Source organism: Barbus barbus (assembly GCF_936440315.1).
Source record: "Barbus barbus genome assembly, chromosome: 20".
Taxonomy (NCBI): Eukaryota; Metazoa; Chordata; class Actinopteri; order Cypriniformes; family Cyprinidae; genus Barbus; species Barbus barbus.
The window spans coordinates 10554513-10574039 of record NC_136748.1 but is presented as its reverse complement, the minus strand read 5'-3'; the positions used below and the strand labels follow the sequence as shown (position 1 = coordinate 10574039).

General features: G+C 37.8%; 1 protein-coding gene across 2 annotated transcripts in view; it reads left to right on the top strand.

Annotated features, from left to right (window-relative positions):
• Window positions 1–19527, top strand: part of LOC306886437 (protein Daple) — a 57481-nt gene that overhangs the window by 25415 nt on the left and 12539 nt on the right. For both annotated transcript variants that reach the window (XM_079443539.1, XM_079443540.1), the window contains exons 5-23: window positions 2481–2539; window positions 3920–4003; window positions 4094–4234; window positions 4354–4541; window positions 4730–4811; window positions 4932–5090; window positions 5416–5562; window positions 6082–6226; window positions 7811–7992; window positions 8083–8220; window positions 8319–9389; window positions 10174–10301; window positions 12153–12294; window positions 12432–12617; window positions 12734–12895; window positions 13724–14001; window positions 17167–17310; window positions 18758–18944; window positions 19131–19276. In XM_079443539.1, coding sequence (XP_079299665.1) covers window positions 2481–2539; window positions 3920–4003; window positions 4094–4234; window positions 4354–4541; window positions 4730–4811; window positions 4932–5090; window positions 5416–5562; window positions 6082–6226; window positions 7811–7992; window positions 8083–8220; window positions 8319–9389; window positions 10174–10301; window positions 12153–12294; window positions 12432–12617; window positions 12734–12895; window positions 13724–14001; window positions 17167–17310; window positions 18758–18944; window positions 19131–19276 — 3769 coding nt within the window. The remainder of the gene's footprint in view (window positions 1–2480; window positions 2540–3919; window positions 4004–4093; window positions 4235–4353; window positions 4542–4729; window positions 4812–4931; window positions 5091–5415; window positions 5563–6081; window positions 6227–7810; window positions 7993–8082; window positions 8221–8318; window positions 9390–10173; window positions 10302–12152; window positions 12295–12431; window positions 12618–12733; window positions 12896–13723; window positions 14002–17166; window positions 17311–18757; window positions 18945–19130; window positions 19277–19527) is intronic.

Genomic DNA, 19527 nt, shown 5'->3' with positions numbered 1-19527 from the left:
ATGGAACCTTGAAAAAGCAGCGCGTTACAATGGTGAGGGAAAAGCTCTGTGTATTGCGTGTAATCACATCCATAAATCTATGATCATAACAACAACAACCTTTGTCAGGCATCTACATTGTCATCCGAGGAGATTACAAAGATTAAACGAGTGGTTTTTTTTTAACTCTAAAACATGAAATGTGGAGTTTTCTGCTTTTGCTATAAAACAAACTTTTAATATGTAAAAAAAACCATCCTTTCAATGAACTTTAATTTTGTAAATGGCCTGTGTTTGTTTAGTTATTATTACTTAATCAAAACAACCCAACTGCAGTTTGATTGATATTACTTGGAATGCGCAATAAAAAAAAAAAACGTGATTTCTTAAAAAAAAAAAAAAAAAAAAAAAAAAATGGCCTTATCGGTTTTTGCAAATGAACTCTTCATATGTATGTGTACTGTGTATATTTATTATTTATAAATACACACACACAGTATATATTTTGACAATATTTACATGTTTATATATTAATATTATTATATTTTATATATAAATATATTTAATATATAAACAACATATTTTTCTTAAATATATACACGCATATGTTAAATATACATCATAAATATACACATGTATATTATGTAAAAACTTTTATTTTGGATGTGATTAATCGCTATTAATCGTTTGACAGCACTAATATAAAATGAGATTTAGAAAAAATTCTGAATTTAACACAGTAAATCTAACAGTGTTGTTAACTGATAAATTTCACAATGGTTGAGATATCACTACTTGTTTAAAATGTGACAGACTTCTACTTTCTGTAAGGTTTGTATTGAAATTGCTTTCATATTAGGTGACCCTGAAACCTGATCACTTCTGCACGTCTACTACAAAATACACATGGTACAGTAGACTGTCGATAAGAGATGCATAACAGCCCTTTGTTATATAGAGGTCTGATTCTGATCTGGAGGTTGACATTTATAAATGTGCATAGACAAGATTTCCTTCTCTGCTCATGGTTGATACATTATAATGCTTTTGCATACAAAAATAACCCTTATCAGAGCTATGGTGTCTCTTTCTGCTTATGATAGGTTATCAATAAAGCCTCAGAGATTCCATGTTTCTCCTGGGTGCTGTATTATTTTACGTCAGCACATATTTGTTCAATAGGCTACTTGTGACCACATTCTGGTCATGAAATGCTAGGAAGTAATGTTGTCAGGAAAAACTGGCTGTATGTATTCTGAATATATTTCCACTTCACAGATGTCAGTAAAGCTTTACATGTTTCAGGATGGGTTTTGTGTGTGCTGGTGTATGCGTTTCATATCTTGTTGTTACCTGTGCAATGTTTAGCTTTCGTATGTTTTTCACATTAAGCTTCACTTGTAATGGACAATAGAGTGTTCTCCCCACGGCTCCTCCTCTGCTGTGTGTGTAAAGGGGGTACGCTGTAGGGTGCGGTGGCTTTGAGCAACAAATGGTCACTATGGCTACGGCACCCCCACACCCAATCCATTCTCTCTAGAGTATTTATTAGTCTAAGACTGCCAGACGCAAACAAACTCACCAACACAAAGACACAAGCTTCAAAAAAGTAATTAAAAATAACTTCTCTCTAAGGGTTTGTGTAATTGTGAAAGAGTTGGTGTGCTTTGTAATGGTGTGTATCCTCCGATTTAAATGGTAAGAATACACTGATTGCATGTGAATGTCTGTTTAATTTAATGGCTGAAGAAAGAGAATATCTTTCTCACATCCTCTGTTCAAGGTGTATGGCTCAGGTGAAATTGAATATTTTGTTAATATTCAAACTGCTAGAACGATATTTATACAGTGATGGCAGACCCTTTAGCTGTGAGGTTTGAATGAAAAAAATATGTATTTTATATAATTCTCTTATACCATGGTAAACATAGTTTCCTCCAAAATACCATAACTAATAAGATTATTGTTACAACTGTAAAATTATCTTTAAGTGTTGGATTGATGCCCACATTTTGAGTTTGATAACCAGTCACTGGTATCTCAGTTCCAATAATAAACCAATCAGTGTTATTTTAATATTATTTATTTACTATTATAATATTTATTAATATTTTTTATTAGTTTTTTTTTTATATATATTTTGTGTTCTCATTTTTATTTAAGTTTTACTTTATTTGTAATTTTGGTTCTGGCTTTGGTAATTTTTATTAGTTTTTTTATTTTTTATAAATATTTATATTTTGTTTTTAAAAAAATTGTAGTTTAGTACTTAAACCTTTATTATAAAATATTAAAATATTATTTTAATAGTGTTTTAAAATATTTTAGTTGTAAATTTTAGTTGTTAGTGTTCACTATGGCTTAACTAGGGGTGTCTGCTAAAGTTTTTGTCAACTTCCTCTTTTTAGCTAAAATTAATGTTTATTTCTTTAATTTCTGTTGGATTATTTATAGTATCTTGCTTTCAGTTCTTGTGATTTCTAACCATTTCATTCCCTCAGGTAAAAGCATGGAGGAGGTGAAGACACTGTTGTTGCTGGTACTTGGCTGTGCTGTTCAGGTAAACTGATTGAACTCGCAGAGATCCCCTGCCCACATTTTAAGACCAATGCAGGAATATGATCACCATGCCCGGGCATGCCTCTGCTTTTCCAGAGAAAAATGAACACACGCTCATTATGCTACAAAATAAAGCATTCATCCTTTTATGCCTCAGAGAAGTCGGCACAGATTATTGGGTTGGATTTGCTAAAATGTTTTTCTGTCGTCTCCTTTTCCTGAAGATTGTTCCTCACATGTCTGTTCTGCGCAGGCCTATTTTTTCCTACTTTTACACTTTTAGCACCCTCTCTAGCTGGTTTTTCTGGTTCTGTGATTTAGAGCCTTAAACTTCACATCGTAACATTTGCCTGCTGATTTACTTTCTGATCAGAGTCTCTTTGAGCTGATCTAATCCTGCACCATAACTTCCTCACAGTATTCCAGTCACGAGGCACACAACTCTTTATCCTGTTTGAAAGTATCTCCTGCATTCTTTTATTCAACTCTTTCATCTGTACTCTTTCATCTGTACCAGCAGTTTATTTGACTAATCACCATTAAGGCATACTAATGAATTCATGGGCATTGTTGATTTCATAAAAAGACAGAATAGTTTTTTTCTTTGTGGTTTGGATTGTACAACATCTATGGTAGACTTAGACTGTAACTCTTCTCTGCTTATCTTTACTCGTCCTCTTCCCCTTCCTTTTCCCATCTTGATCTCCTCTTTCAATTTCCCATTTCCTCTCCTCCTTTTGTTTTCTCTTCCCTTTTCTGTTCCTTCACCTTTCCTTTTTCCTTTCTTTTCCTTATCTTCATCCTCCTTCCCTTTCCGGTTCCTTCCTCTTTCCTTATTCACCTTCCCTTTCCCTTTTCATTTCCCCTTTTTGTTCTCCTCCCATTTTCTTTACGTTTCGTTTCGTTTTCTTATCCTTTTCTTTTCCCATTCAATTTCCATTGCTCTTCCTCTTTGCTTTTCTGTTCCTTCAACTTTCCCCTTTTCCATACTTTTCCCTTCTTCTTCATTCTCATCTTTCCCGTTCCCTACTTTCTTCATCATCCCTTTTCAATTATTTCCTCTTCCTTTTCTGATTCCTTCCCCTTCCTCTTCTGTTCCTTCAACTTTCCCCTTTTCTATACTTTCCCTTTCTCTTCTTTCTCCTCTTTCCCTTCTTTCTTCCTCCTCCCTTTTCAATTCATTCCTCTTCCTTTTCAATTCATTCCTCTTCCTTTTCTGGTTCTTTCCTCGTCCTCTTCCCATTCCCTTCCCTTCGCTTCTCCTTCCTCTTTCTCGTCCTCTTCCCCTTTCTTTTTCCCCTTTCCCATCCTCTCCTCATCCCTTTCCCCTTCTCTTTCCATCCCTTCTGTTTTTCCTCACTCTCTTCATTTCTCCCAACAGTGTGATCGTAAAGAAGAAATGATTGAGAAGATCAAGCTGCTTGACATTGAAACACAGGCCGCCATCGTGACGCACATTCAAGAAGTGAGCTTCCCTGATTTTTCAGCCAATATCATCTTATGTATATCATAAATAGAGCATGTATTTGAGGTGCAAAATCCCTTTTGATTGCAGGTAACTCACAACCAGGAGAATGTCCTGGACCTGCAGTGGATGGAGGTCGGGGAGATCCCAGCTGAGCAGTTGGACCCTCTGTCTCGGACCATGGCCTTTCACCTACGCAAACTCATAGACGAGAGAGATGAGTCTGCTGAGGTAAACTGATCGTAACAACAGCAATGGCAATCATCTATTTAATAGGAAATTGTACTAAACTTCCTCAAGACATTGATCATCACTGATTAGTTGTTGACAGGCCTGTTTTGTGTCCTTAGCTGATCATAGAGCTGACCCAGGAGAAGGACTATCTTCAGTCCCAGCAGGCATTCAGTATCTTGGGCTTTCCCAGCCCTGAGCACACATCTCTATCCCCCATCACCCTACTGTCTAAAGAAGATCGTCAGCATTTAGCTGTGGAGCTGGCCGACACAAAGGCCAAACTCCGGCGCTCTCGCCAAGAGTTGTAAGTGTGTTCTGTACAGTTATTTCTTTTTGTTTTACCTTGTTTTTATTTAGACTTAGCAGCCAAGCAGAAAATCTTTTCAGGCGATGCTCATAATCAGCTGATATTTGGCCTTGGCTATATGGTCATCCACTAGTGCAGCCAATCAGTGTTGTAAGGGTTTACTCCTGTGTATTTGCTCTCTACAGAGAAGAGAAGACCGAGCAGTTGATAGATGCCAAGAATGAGATTGAGCGCCTAGATGAAGAGATCCAGAAACTCAAGCAGGAGGTATCATATCAAAACTCTGTTTTCTTGCATTCACACGTCACATGGTTGACTCAAACCGTGAAACACTTTACTGAAGCTTCAGCAAATAATTAGTCATCTGTTGTATTTGTGTGTGAGTAGAACATGCAGCTGCTGGCAGAGGCACGTTCGGTGCGGGTGTACCGTGATGAGGTGGATGCTCTGAGGGAACGTGCTGGAAAAGTGGATCGCCTGGAAACCGAACTGGCTCGCTTCAAAGAGAAGCTAAATGATGTCCATTTTTACAAGACACGAATAGAGGTAACCACTCACCAACCTATATTACATTTTAACATTTTAATGACTTCAGCATTGTATAAAAAACAGAGCCGGATGTCTCTGTCATTACTTGGAAAACATCAGAAGGGTTGGTTTCTTTGTAAGGTGACTGATGTACAGCTGCATGCTGAGGGCTCCTGCTGCTTTTATTTCTCAGATATAAAGCCTCAGGAGTCCGCTGAGGCCCTGAGCTGTCACTGACAGCCCCCTGACTCTCAGTCTGCTGTCATCATCCTCTCTATCTCTTTTGATCTTTTCTTTTTGTCCATCTCTTCATTTTTCTCTCTCGTCTCTCTTTTGTGCACAGGAGCTAAGAGAGGACAATATGACCCTGCTGGAGACAAAGTCCATGCTGGAGGAGCAGCTTGCTGGGGCCAGGGGGCGCTGTGACAAACTACACGAACTTGAGAAAGAGAACCTCCAGCTGCGCTCCAAATTGCATGATATGGAAATTGTAAGCGCTAAGGGAAATTATTTTATGCATCTGTGTTGAGAAAGTTTATCTTTATGCACCTTACAATTTAAATTGGTTCTGATTCACAATGTGATTACGAAACACTTCTTGATTCATCTTATTGTTTTGTAATGTAAGGGCAATACAACATGCTGTAGACCTAGTTGATTCATTTCCAAAGTATTATAGTTGATTCATTTCCAAAGTATGATAGTAGTTCCAAAGTAGCTTTGATACTTGATACCTTAGGGTTCTTTGGAATTGACCACAAGAATGGCATTGGCATTGTTACAACAACTGTGGGTGGAAACATGCATTATGTAATGTTATATTGCTGACTTATTTTAGTTTAAAGTCTCTTCATATTGACTAACAACCTTACCAACCCCCCCCCCCCCCCCCCCCCCCATTTTTTTTTTTGAAGCTGAATCATTTGAGAAAACATCTCATCGACTCTCCGAATGAGTACTCTTTTCCAGCACTAAGTATATGATTTTTCCTTTTTTGTATGTGGTTTAGGACAGGGACAGTGATAAGAAGCGTCTAGAGGAGTTGCTGGAGGAGAACATGTTGCTGGAGATCTCTCAGAAGCAAAGCATGAATGAGTCGGCTCACCTTGGGTGGGAACTGGAGCAATTGGCCAAGAACAATGAAGTCAATGAGGGTGAGTCCACCACAGCGCTTCCACACAGAAGCTCAGTTTAAAACATTCTGTTACAGTCTCTACTCTTTAACTTAGAATTTGGGTTTTTAATGCTAAGCCCACACAGACTGGTTTAGAAAACACAGCATAAAGAGTGAAATTTGGGGCATGTGCTGATGGCCTATTTTCTGTTTGTTGCTTGTTTAAGAACCCATCCCAATGCAAATATATTGCCAACAGAGAATCTTGCCGTTTTGTTCATGCAAAGTGAACAAACGCTCATTTGCTACTAATAGAGCTTTTGAACATGAAGTTTCTAAAAACATTAAGCAGGCACAAATGGGAGATTTTTGATTAGCACCAAGTCAATGTTGACTTGAAAAAAAAAAAACGAGTTCCTGAAATATCTCTAGCCTCAGGCTGTTTGTAATCAGTTAGGTGTGTATACATATTGTTTCGATGGTAATGCACAGGTGACTCAGCGTCTCCCTGTTGAATGTTTGCCACTCAGACTGCTCAAATCCCAAATGAGTATAAATAGTAACTACATAAATACAATATATGCAAAGTATTAAAGGGGACATCGGATGCTCATTTTCCACAAAACGGTATGGTTATTTATGGTCTTCATAAAGTCTATAAAGCATACTTTGGTTAAAATTTCTCAATGTTAGTATAAAACAACATCCTTTTTACCTTGTCAAAAAACCGCTCTGCTCACAGTGACTTGTTTCAGTGCATGTTCCTTTAATTGATAATGAGCTACTGCTCACCCCGCCCTTCTCTCTTGTTCTTGCTAAAGTCACCATTCTTATTCATGGAGTTATAACTGCCCAAAAACAATTTAAAATAGATTTGTAAATGACTTATTAGTCATTAACAATCACCTTTACAAACCCTCTACAAAGGCAACCTTAATGTAGTGGAGTGAACGAGACAAAGCAAACATTGCAAATCATTTGAACTTTGTGTCAGTACGTCATGAATAGATGAAGCTATCACGAACAGCTGGTACCGATCTATCTTTCACGAACAACTTTTTAGCAAAACCTGCTTTTTTACTGACCCTTGTTTACAAAGCAGTCTGGTGTAAAATGAATCGCGCAAACATAAACACATTTAGGTAGATCGAGGGAGCATTCCCTTCAAAAACCACTGCGTGGATTTTTAGCAGTATAGGGTGGTTGTTTACACACACTGCCAAGACATTTAAGTTCAAACACCATGAAAAGTGAATTTTGCATCCGATGTCCCCTTTAAGAAACAATATAAAGATTATAGTTGATAAATATTTATAGTTAAATATATAGTTGATTTAATATAAAGAACCCGTTTTTGAGATCTGAAGAGTACAAAAGGTTTGCTAATAGATAATTGAATACCTTAACATGGGGGTTCAAAATCTCATACTATGTTAACAAGTGATTTAACATCTAACTTGATATACCATTATTTATTTATTATCAATTATAATCAATTATTGGTAGATCTTGGAGCTGGTGTACTTTTATTAAAAAGGCACAGTCTTTGGTTGATGCCCCTCATCTAGTCTGGTCAATATGTAATAAAGAGCCACATTTGTTTTTTGGTCATCCACTACTACAGCCCGCAAGTCATTTGTGTTTGAGCTGAACGAGACAGCATCCAGCCGACTGTTGAAGCTGGAGAAGGAGAACCAATGTCTTCAGAGCACCATCCAGGAGTTGAGAGAGGCCTCCATTAACATGGAAGAAGGTCAGCTGCACGCACTGGAACTGGAAAGAGAGAATCAGAGCCTCAGCAAGAAGGTACCTCAAATTTCTGCATTTCCTTTAAATTTTAACTGAGAGCTAGAATATTGAATGCTGATGTGATCTCTTCTGCGTTGTGTGTTTTAGTTGGAGCGTCTGCAGTCCCAGTTGGACCAGGAGAAACAGACAACTCAGGACATGGAGAACCTTGGAGAGGAGCTGCTAAAGGACAAACAGAGACTGGAAAAAACTCTAGAGACAATTCAGACAGATAAAGACAGACAGGTGAACATTTAAAGAAAGAAAAACCATGATGATCAGAACATTATATGAATTATTAATTCATAAATGTTGTTTATTTGTATGTGTGTGTGGCCTATTAGATCTCCGAGTTGGATCAGGAGAAAGAGCACCTGACCCAAGCCGTAAACTCCCTCAGGAAACGTGCTCAGGTGAACAGCGAGGCTCGTGTGAGGGAGGTGGAGACAGAAAACCGTGTTCTCCACCAGACCATCTCTGAAACGGGCAGTAAACTGGCTCGTCTGGAGGCTGAGAAACGACAGGCGACTAAAGAGCTCGACTCTCTCCGTGAACGAGGAGAGCGCTGTGAGGAGTTGGAAAGGGAGGTACCACGTCTGGAGCGAGTCCGAGAACAGCTACAGAGGGAAGCTGCCTCCTTGAAGATTGGCAGTGAACGCAGCGAGGCCCTGGAGCGTGAGAACGCTACTCTGGAACAAGACAATCGGCGGCTGAAGAAGCTGGCTGACACGGCGCAGAATACCAGCCTGCGCTTGGCTGTTCTGGAGAAGGATCACCAGCAACTTGAGGAGGAGAAGCTGGAGCAGCAACGTGTCTTGGAGACCCTGCGGCCGGCTGCCGCTCGTCTGGCTCAACTACAGCAGGAACATGTCGAACTAGAGCGGGAACACGAGGAGATGTGCCGCACGCTGGAAGAGCTCCGCTCCCAGGCCAAGAGAAGCGAAAGGCTGGAGAAAAACTGCAGCAGTCTGAGCCAGGAAAACCAAAGGCTCCAGCAGACCCTGGACAACAGCGCCACCAAGATTCAGGGTCTAGAGGGCGAGCTGACGCAGAATGAGGCGGAGATGAAAGATCTGCGGCGAGAGTTAGAGGGGTTGAGGCAGACGGTGTCATGGGCGGAAGCAGTGGAAAAAGAGAAGAGAGGAATGGAGCAGGAATTGGGCCAGGTGGAGAAGGAGAAGAAGCAGCTGGAGAAGGAGACGCGTAGGTTGAGGCAGCAGTTGGAGGTGAAGGAGACAGCTCTGGAAGAGAACTGCCTCAGGCTGACCAGCATGGAGAAAGAAAGCACTGCTCTCAATAAAGAGTTGGGTCGCCTTAAAGAGGCTGCAGGGAGACTTAAAGAGCTGGAGAGAGAGAACAAAGACATGCAGAAACAGGCCACCATAAACAAGAAGACTCTGGCCACACTAAGAGAGGTATGACCCAATTAGAATGAGTCAATTACATATAAGATAGTCCATAAGGAAAAAAACATTTTATTTTAAGGTCCAACTCTTGCTATTAACTGCAAATTCTGCCTCAATAAACTCTGAATTTGCTGCTTATTAATAGTTAGTAGGCTAGTTATTAAATTCAGGTATTGGGTAGGATTAGGGATGTAGAATATGGTCAGGTAGAATAGGTGCTGTATAAATACTAATAAACAGCCCATATATTAATAATAGGCATGCTAATAAGCAACTAGTTAATAGTTAGAATTGGTCCCTGTATTAAATGTTACCAAAATTTTATTTGAAGTGTACCAAATTCTCTTTGTATTCATATGGTTTTGAAAAAAAATACTATTTTCAAGAAAAGTTTAAATTAAATGACTTTAAAATGTCAAGTGGTGTAACCATCAAGTAAAAATGAATTATTTAAAATGAAAAATGTATTTGTATTTAAAAAGTAGGGCTGTCAAATTGATTAATCATGATTAATCGCATCCAAAAATAAGTTTGTTTTTACATTATACATGTGTGTGCTATGTAGATTTTATATGTATATATAAATACACACGCATGTATACATTTAAGAAATATATGTAGTATATATTCATATATAATCCAAGTCATATTCAAATTAGCATATATATATATATATATATATATATATATATATATATATATATATATATATATATATATATATATATATATATATATATATATATATACATATACACATATACATATACATTTGGTCATACTTGTTGAGCAGGAGCTGGTGAACGAGAAACTGAGGGTGCAGCAGCAGTGTAATGAACTGGAGAAGCTGAGCCATGAGCTGGAGAAGATCGGTTTGAACCGAGAGAAACTCTTACAGGAAGAACACAGCTGTGAAGACAAGTGAGTGAGATTTGTTATTAAGAAAATGATCAGTCATATATTTTATCAGGTTTAGAGTTCATTGCTAGTTTGTAAGTACAAAGGTGTTATAAGGTCCTATAAACTGTCTTGTTTGTTTTATGTGAACGCTGCCCTCTGAAAGGTGTTGCAGGTGAAGTGTTTGCTAAAGATGTAGATGTATTTGTTTCAGTCTCAAATACTGTACACCATCACAACTTGTCTCCACTCTGTCTGTTTTCCTCTTGCGGAAAGTGTTGAGATTATTAACATGTCATGAGTAACATGCACACATTAGGACTATTTTTTATAAGTGAGGGTAAAGTAACACATTACATTTTGAATGTACACTGTAAACAAAAAAAAGTGAGAAAGTCTTAACATATTACCTCCTATGTAATAAATGAGTTTTATCAGGAGAGTTATTTGTTTCCCCAACACTGTTCATTGCCTTATAATCAAAGTGCATGCTATCTTTAGTGTGTTGCAGTGTTCTAAGCTCTTTACATTATTGTGGTCAGAAGGAGGTTTGCTGTGTGCAGTGGTGTGTTTATAATCCTTTCTTTCATATTGAGGCCACAGTATGAAGTAATAACAGGCCTGACTCCAGTTTGATTAGTTTTCACTGGAATGTTCCCTGTAGAGGGATCAGTAGTGAAGTATTCATCTTTCTCTACAAGGAAGTAGACTCACTCCCACTCTCCCCCACCTCTAACCCTTTATTGCGGTGAGTGTGACAACTGCCATGTATTTGTAAGTTAGATCAAAAGAAAGAAACGTTACTGAATGTGTGCTGAAACCTTTCTCACCAGCTAATAGTGTCATAAAATGCTAGCTGTCGCTAATCACTTAATGTTTGAAGACGTTTACTACTAACAGTCACATTCCACTGTGCTTAGTAATCATCCAAGAGTGTCTGTGTGTGTGTGTGTGTGTGTGTGTGTGTGTGTGTGTGTGTGTATGCGTGTTTGTGTGTGCATGCATGTTTCTATTATGAATGGTATTAAATTGTTCCTTTTAGCTATTGCAGTGTTGATATTGTTAACTAAAACTATTGTAATTGGTTTGTTGTAAGCTGAAATAAAATAAAATATAAATACAGTATTACATGAAAAAGAAAAGTTGAAGTTAAAGTACTAAAATGAGTGTCTACAAAAAGTAATAAATGTGAAAATCTTAAACCAAAATTAGTAAAACATAAAAGGAAAACTGAAAATACAATTAAAAGCCAATTTAAAATACTACTAATAAATACTATAATAGTATGTAAATAATACTATAATAGTACTATGGACATTTTCAGCCCTTTTCTTAAAAGCTTCCTTTAAAATGCTCACTAGTTTATTTGTCTGCGGATATATCCAACAGTGAAAATTCTTTTTCATTATTTAAAAAAAAAATTAATTTCACTCAGATCTCAAATTAGCATTTGTTCTATGGTGGAAATGGCATTTTAAATGTTTTTTTTGTTTGTTTGTTTGTTTTTAAATGACCTACTACTAGTCTTACTAAAACTAGTTTTATTGTTAGCGTTTTAATCCTAAAGATACACAGTTCAATATCTTTACATTTGTCATATCTATACAAGATTACAGCTTAATTAGAAATGACCTCGATAGAAAAAGCTTAATTAGAGGACTATGCTACAACTAAGGGACAGTCATAATATGTGTAAAAATTCATGTTACCCATTTTCACACAACAATTTATAATGGTATATGTTTATATGATTTTAATACTTTGTTTAGAGTTTGTTATATATCTGAAACAAGGGTCATGGAAAAAAAAATGTTTCTTGCTAAGGCTGATGTAATGATTGATGAATTCTTGTATTTGATTTATCACATCCTTCAGTAAATATAAGATCCTGGAGACAAAGATTGAGTCGGCACTTAAGAAGACTCTGGAGCTGAGAGAGGAGAAGATCCAGGGCCTGGAGTCTCGGCTGGAGGAGAGCAGCAGCTTAAACCAGCAACTTCGCACTGAACTCAGCTCTGTATGTTCACGCTTTCTCAAACTTCAAACATGCATGTGCTTGTCAAAGCAAAGAAAGCTGGGGAGAAAGCGAAAGGAGGTCTCTGAATTGTTACATCTAATGTCAGACACATTTTTATTCTGATCTGTCCTCACCAGGTGAAAAAGAACCTGGAGGCCCTCAAGCAAAGGCAAGAGGAAGAGGCGGCTCACTCTGAGATCTCCCAGCAGTCGTTGGGGCAGGACAGATCGAGCCCAAATAAAGAGAAGTGGGAGACTGAGCATAGGGAGACCACAGCCGAACTACTCAAGCAGAAGGACCGACTAATCGATGTTGAGAAGAATGTAAGACAGCATATTTACTTTCAGCCTTGTGGATTTTTCTTTAAATTAAACGTGAAGACTTTGAATACTCGCTAGTTGGTTTGTCTATTAACATTATCCAACTGTGACCTCCCCAGAATGCTGCCCTGCAGGCAGAGAAAAATCTTCTGAAGGAGCAGCTAAAGCAGTTAGGTTCCCAGAATGCACAGCTCAACGCACAAACACTAGCTCTGCAGAAACAGGCAACGTCCTTACAAGAGCACAACACCTCTCTTCATAGAGAGACTGCTAAACTGCAGGTACAAAAACATTGTGTTTTCACCATGTCTTACTTTTCTAACATATGCCTTCTAGTAGTTGTTTGAAAATTAACATAGCCTCTAACAAACAAATTACGAATAGATACAATATAGGTAATGCACAGTGAGATATAAGTCATTAATTGTGAATAATGGTCTGTAACGACATAATGTAATTATCTGATTTTGGCATTTACAAATTTGGAAATTGTCCTGCACAGGGTCCATTAAGCCTCCTTGAGATTTTGAGATTGTATAGCTGATCAGTACTTTTTGATCTCCATATAGTCAGATATAGAAACACTGCCACTGCTTAGAAGGGCCACAAATGCCATAAGAAAGAACAGGTGAGGAAGCCTCTTCTGTTTTTTGGTTGTGTAAGGGTCTTTAGTGACACAAGAAAGCAATTTTGTGACCTTAAGGCCTAAATAAATGGCAGGTGTGATGCTGTTGAGGAGGATTGACGTTTCCAGAATGAGAACAGCATGTTCAGCTGTTCACCTCTGACCCATACAGCAAGAAACGCAGTTGCTTTTCAAGTCTAAAGGGATTGTTCACCCAAAAATAAGTCATGGCATTCCAAACCACTATCAATTTCTTGACTACAGTTTAGATTTATTTTATTATTGTATTTATCAGAAAAAAGAGGGAGTTAAATAACCTCTGTTTTATTTTGATTTGATTTTATCTGAGATTAGACGAAGAATTAAATACCTTTTTTTACCATATATATTTTAAAAATTTATATTTAATGTGAGATTATGAAATCTTAAAATATACAAAACAGAATCGATAAATGTCCAATTCTGACTTTTATGTTGTGTTCAGGTAGAAAATTCGACACTAAGCTCCCAGAGCTCATCTCTCATGGCTCAGTACGGAGCTTTACAGGCCCAGCTGCAAACTCTGGAGTCAGAGGCCGAGTCTCTTCAGAAACAGCGCGAGGAGGCGTGTGCGGCCCGTGACCGGGTCACGCTGGACCATGAGCGCCTGCTTGCCGTGCACGAAAGGCAGGCGACTGAGTATGAGCAGCTAATGGCCCGACACGCGGAACTGAAGGGCAACCAGAGAGCTCTGGAGCAAGAACACCGCACACTGGAGAGCAAGTCAGTTCCTTTCCAACTCAGTCAGTCGTCAAATGTATGTGTGATGAATAATGAACATATCCAATAAAAATCCTTCACATTTAGCCTTATTTTCTGTAGTAGATGACACAGTAGGTGACCTCTGTTGAGTTATTGACCCCTCCATAGGTGGCAGCTTATATATCTTTCCGTCTGCCTAAGGAGGTTGTGTAACAATAGAGTCTGGTCTAAGCGGAGACGCCACAATGACCCTCATACCATTAGGACCGCTGACAGTGACAGAGACTTTGAGAGATGGAGGACATTTAAAGGGATAGTTCACCCAAAAATAAAAATTGAATGATAGAATGTTCAATTTTGGGAACCATCACTTTACTAGCAAGGAACAGTCTGTTTAGTTCTTATAAAAAATAGTCTTTGCTGTAAGTAGATGCTTCTGGGCTAGCATTATTTTTAACTATATGCAAATGTTTTTTGATAAAACTTGGAAAAAAAGGCCCGACTTGTCCTGAAATGTAGTTTTTGAATGTTTGGATTTCAGTGGTGTTGCTAAAGAAACAGCCCCACTGGGAATCTGGTGGGCCACAGTGGAAAATGTCCCTTATATTTATCCGCACACATTAGGCATTAATGAGCACAACCTGCTCTAATATACACTAATCCTCTCACGCGTGCCTGTCACACTCATTTTTCCATGGTGCAATGTGGAAAGTTGTGTCTTTTTGTTAGAGACAGGAAAAACATGATTCTGTTTGCCTTAATGTAGTTTTGTAGTCTCCCCTTGGCTCTTTTATCTCTACCTCATGAATAATGCAGTAGTGTGTCTCTGGGGGCCTCAGCTGAGGGGTTCAGCAGATGGCTGTCAGGGCCCCAATCAGCTGTAATGTCCGCCAGCCACAGCGTCCATGTCCAACACTCCACATGTCACACACACTCAATTGCCTAATTACTTTATTTATGCAAATTACCACCATCCATTTACAACACAACTGTTTTTGGAGGAGTGTTGGAATATGAAACAGGTTCCCAAGCTTTTTTTGCCAGCAGAAACCCCTGTGGTTTGAATTAATTACTTGAAATACCCCCTATGATTTTAAGTCATGTTAACCTTTCAATAAATAATGTAACATCTCCACAAATAATTAAAACTGTCACGGAGAAATAGAATTTGAAGAAGTGAAGGGAAATAAACAGAAAAAGTCTGAGACACTTTCTGGTTCAAAAGTAAAAAAAAAAAAAAAAACCCGTCACACATGCAGTGTATGTGTGTGTGTGTGTATATATATATATATATATATATATATATATATTACCAAAGTGTTTAGTTTAATGTGTTTGAATGATTTACTCTTAAAATTTACTTTATTTATTTTCATAATTTCCAGTCATTCAAAAAATTCTTATAATTTAAAATATATTAATAAATATATGTTCAAGTTCATTTTATTTGTATAGCACATTTACAACAGCCACTCGGCTGACCAAAGTGCTTTACAGGAGAGAAAATTATAAAAACATACACAGAAAACAAGCCAGATAAAAAGAACAACCCATTTTGAAATTACAGTAAAACAGCAATCAATACACCAAGGAAAACAAGTAGGTTTTTAGCAGGGACTTAAAAACAGACAGGGAAGGGGCCATTCTAATCTCAACCGCAAATGCACGCTCCCCCCTACGCTTAAGTCTAACATGTGGAACTACCAACAAAGCCTGGTCGCAAGATCTTAGGCTTCTAGATGCAGTGTATAAATGAAGGAGTTCAGAGAGGTAGACAGGAGCTAGGTTATGTAAAGATTTATACACAAAGAGTAGAATTTTTAAGTCTATTCTCGGATGAACCGGTAGCCAGTGAAGAGATCTGAGAATAGGAGTGATGTGTTCATGTTTGCGATGCTTCAGAAGAAGTCTGGCCGAAGCGTTTTGGACTAGCTGAAGACGTGCAATTTGCGATTCCGCAATATAAAGAATTGCAGTAATCTAGCCGAGATGTGACAAACGCATGAACAGCCATTTCTAGAGTTTTTGGAGTGAGAAAGTCTGATTTTAGACAGTAGACGAAGTTTATAGAAACTGGAACCGATAACGGAAGAGAGATGTTTATCGAATTTTAAATGCTGGTTGACAAGAACACCTAGGTTTCGCACCGGTGATGATCTAAAAACAGATAAACAGTCAAAATCGGGGCGTATATACTGAGAATTCTCATTAGAACCAAAAACAATTACTTCGGTCTTGGAAATTTTGGGGCGAGCCATGATTTAACCTCCTCTAAACATTGCAGAAGAGAGGTAATCGCTGCGGAATTGTCTCTTTTGATTGGTAGATAGATTTGAGTATCGTCTGTGTAGAAATGAAATAACATACCATGTTTACGTAGAATAGAGCCCAGAGGTAGCATGTAGAGAGAAAATAGAGAAGGAGATAAGATAGAACCTTGTGGAAGGCCACAGGATAGAGGTGCAGGGGAAGAGGTAAAATTACCAAGCTTCACAATAAACTTTCTGTCCGACAGGTATGACTGAAACCAATTTAGAACGGTAGCTTTTAAACCCACCCAGGACTCTAGTCTGGATAATAGTGTGGAGTGGTCTACGGTATCAAAAGCGGCCGATAAATCTAAAAGAATGAGAACCACAGTCTCCAGAGTCAGTGGTGATATAAATATCGTTTAGCACTCTCAAAAGGGCAGACTCAGTGCTGTGGACAGACTTAAAACCAGATTGAAAAATCTCATAAATACAATTACTTGTCAGAAAATGAAGTTGATCCAGCACAACACCCCCCCCCCCCGCCCCAATGGACGTTTGTCAAGATAGATGCCATCTTTAATTTGACAGAAATGAAAATGAGGCTGTGATGGATAGATGTAGAATAGGTCACACTGTCTTCTTGAGGTCCTAGGCCATGTCTAGTTGTTAAAAAAAAAAATCACTAGAAATTATTTGGCAAGACATTTTTAGTGTTTTGTTGGCTGTACTGCTGGTCAGCCTCATTTTCATTGACAATGACATTAAATTAAATATAGCATCTTCCTTCACTTCCTGGAAGAAAAGAGGGGAAATCCTGCTCTACATGAGTTTTAATCAGAATGTGCTTCCTTATGCTCCCGAATCATTTGACTGGAATGTGTTTAAGAGAAACGTTTAGTTCGAATCACTGCATGTGTGTGTTTGTGTTGAACAGATACACGGTTCTCCTGAAGCAGAAGGATGCTATGGAAGCACTGGAGGCGTCTCTACACAGGGACAGAGAGAGTCTGGGAGAGGAAATTCACAAGAACACTCTTATCCTGGGAGAGAACCGCAGTTTGAGAGAAGAAGTAGACAGGTTAGAGAGTCTTTTTATCAAAAAACACACTCTGTAGTCAGTTTTAAGTTGAAAACATGCAAGAGGCTGAGGTGAAGGATTTACGCTAAATATGTACTGCTCTCTGCTGGCTGGAATAGACTACAACACTAGGGCAGTAGTAACAACTTTTATGGATGCACGCACAGTATTTCAGTTACTATATAATCACAGTTAATTTTATATTATCATTGGCATTGTTTATTTGTTATAAAATATATGCACATACACAATTATTTTTAAACTATAGGGTACAATACAATAGTGGCTAAAGGCTCATCTTTCTTCTCCTTTAAACCACTAGATGGCACAAAAATTCACCTTAAGGCACAGTGATTAACGTTATAATAAATAGCTGGCTGACATAGTTACATTCAGATGGTAAATATAATTTATTAAGTTGGGTGTCCACCTCTGAGATAATCATCATATTTATAATGAAACATATTTAAAAAATGTTACTACTGTGAAGCTATATTGAGATCTCCTTTAATCCATTTAGAATCTTTACTATTTTAAAATAATTCTGTTTTAATTTATTGATCAAAAATATATATTTTTTATTCATCAAAGTAAAGAGAAAATAGTACAAACTTTGCTAAAGTGATTGTCATCTTCATGTATTATATTATATGTATTTTGTATAAGTACTGGTGAGTATTTTATCTCTTGTGTGGTGTAAAAGGCCCACCTTGCCACCTCATACATTTCTAATATTTTTAAGTGAAACAAACCCCTTTTATGGTTTATTTTCACACACCATCTGTTGCTCCATCAATGTTTAAAAAGGAAACAAAAATCTACAATTATGCACTATGGGAGTAGTGAAAAGCACCCTTTTCTTAAAAGGATAATTCACACAAAAATTAAAATTCTGTCATTCATTTTTTAACCTTATGTAGTTCCAAACCGGTAAGACCTTCCTTCATCTTCAGAACACAAATTAAGATATTTTTGATGAAATCCGAGAGCTTTCTCACCCTGCATAGACAGAAATGCAACTACCACGTTCAAGGCCCAGAAATGTACAGTAGTGAGGACATCATTAAAATAGTTTTCTTTGCATACCAAAAGTATTCTCGTAGCTTAATTACGGTTGAACCATTGATGACACATGGACTATTTTATTGATGTCCTTGCTGCCTTTCTGGGCCTTGAACATCAAAATATCAAAAATAACTTGATTTGTGTTCTGAAGATGAATGAAGGTCTTAGGTTTGGAACGAAATGAGGGTAAGTTATTAATGACAGAATTTTCATTTTTGGGTGAACGGTCACTTTAAGGTGTGCCTTTAGCGCCTTTGTACTCTTTGTATTTTAGACATATAATTTATGTAAAGTAAGCAACACAATACAATTGAGGGCAAATGTTATAATATATTAAATACATAAAATGATACTATCTAAGCCTCTGATTATGTACCTGCAGACTGACACAGACGCACGTGCAGCTGAGGCAGGAGTATGACAGCCTGCAACTGCAGACCAAAGAACTGAAGACCTCTCTGAATGAGTCCCAGCTGGAACTGAATCGCTGGCAGGCGCGCTACGACCAAATTAAAGAGCAGCATCAGGGCCTGGACATCTCAATGACCAAACTGGACAACCACTGTGAGGTGAGACTACCTTATAAAAGGAGTTAACTGAAACTTGATACACAATCTGCTTCTTCACAGAACCCAAGACTATTATGCCTGTGATGTATTATACCATCACAGACGAGACTAGATATTGATCCCAGGCCTTGAAATTGATTATTTTTAGCAGCTGGCGCTAATATATCTTTCTTTCTCTCAATTTAGCTGCTAACCCGTTTGAAAGGAAACTTGGAAGAGGAAAACCATCATCTTCTCAGTCAGATCCAGATGCTCAGCCAGCAAAATCAGACCCTGCTGGAGAGAACCATGGAGAGCAAAGAACTTTACCACGAAGAACAGAAACAATACATGTGAGCAGTGTGTCATCATATCATTTTTAATCAATTATTTCTAACCCTGGTACTAGGTATATGATCCTAGTAAAGTATATGATCTTGCTTTGTTGAAGCTATAAAACAGAAATTACAAATGAAAATATTAGTTGATTTAAAATAGCTCTTTGTGATAAATGTCATACTTTGATTGTATTAGATTTTTCTTACTTTTTTGACCATATACTTTATTGTGAACTTTTTTTTTTACTTCATACATGCTTCATCAA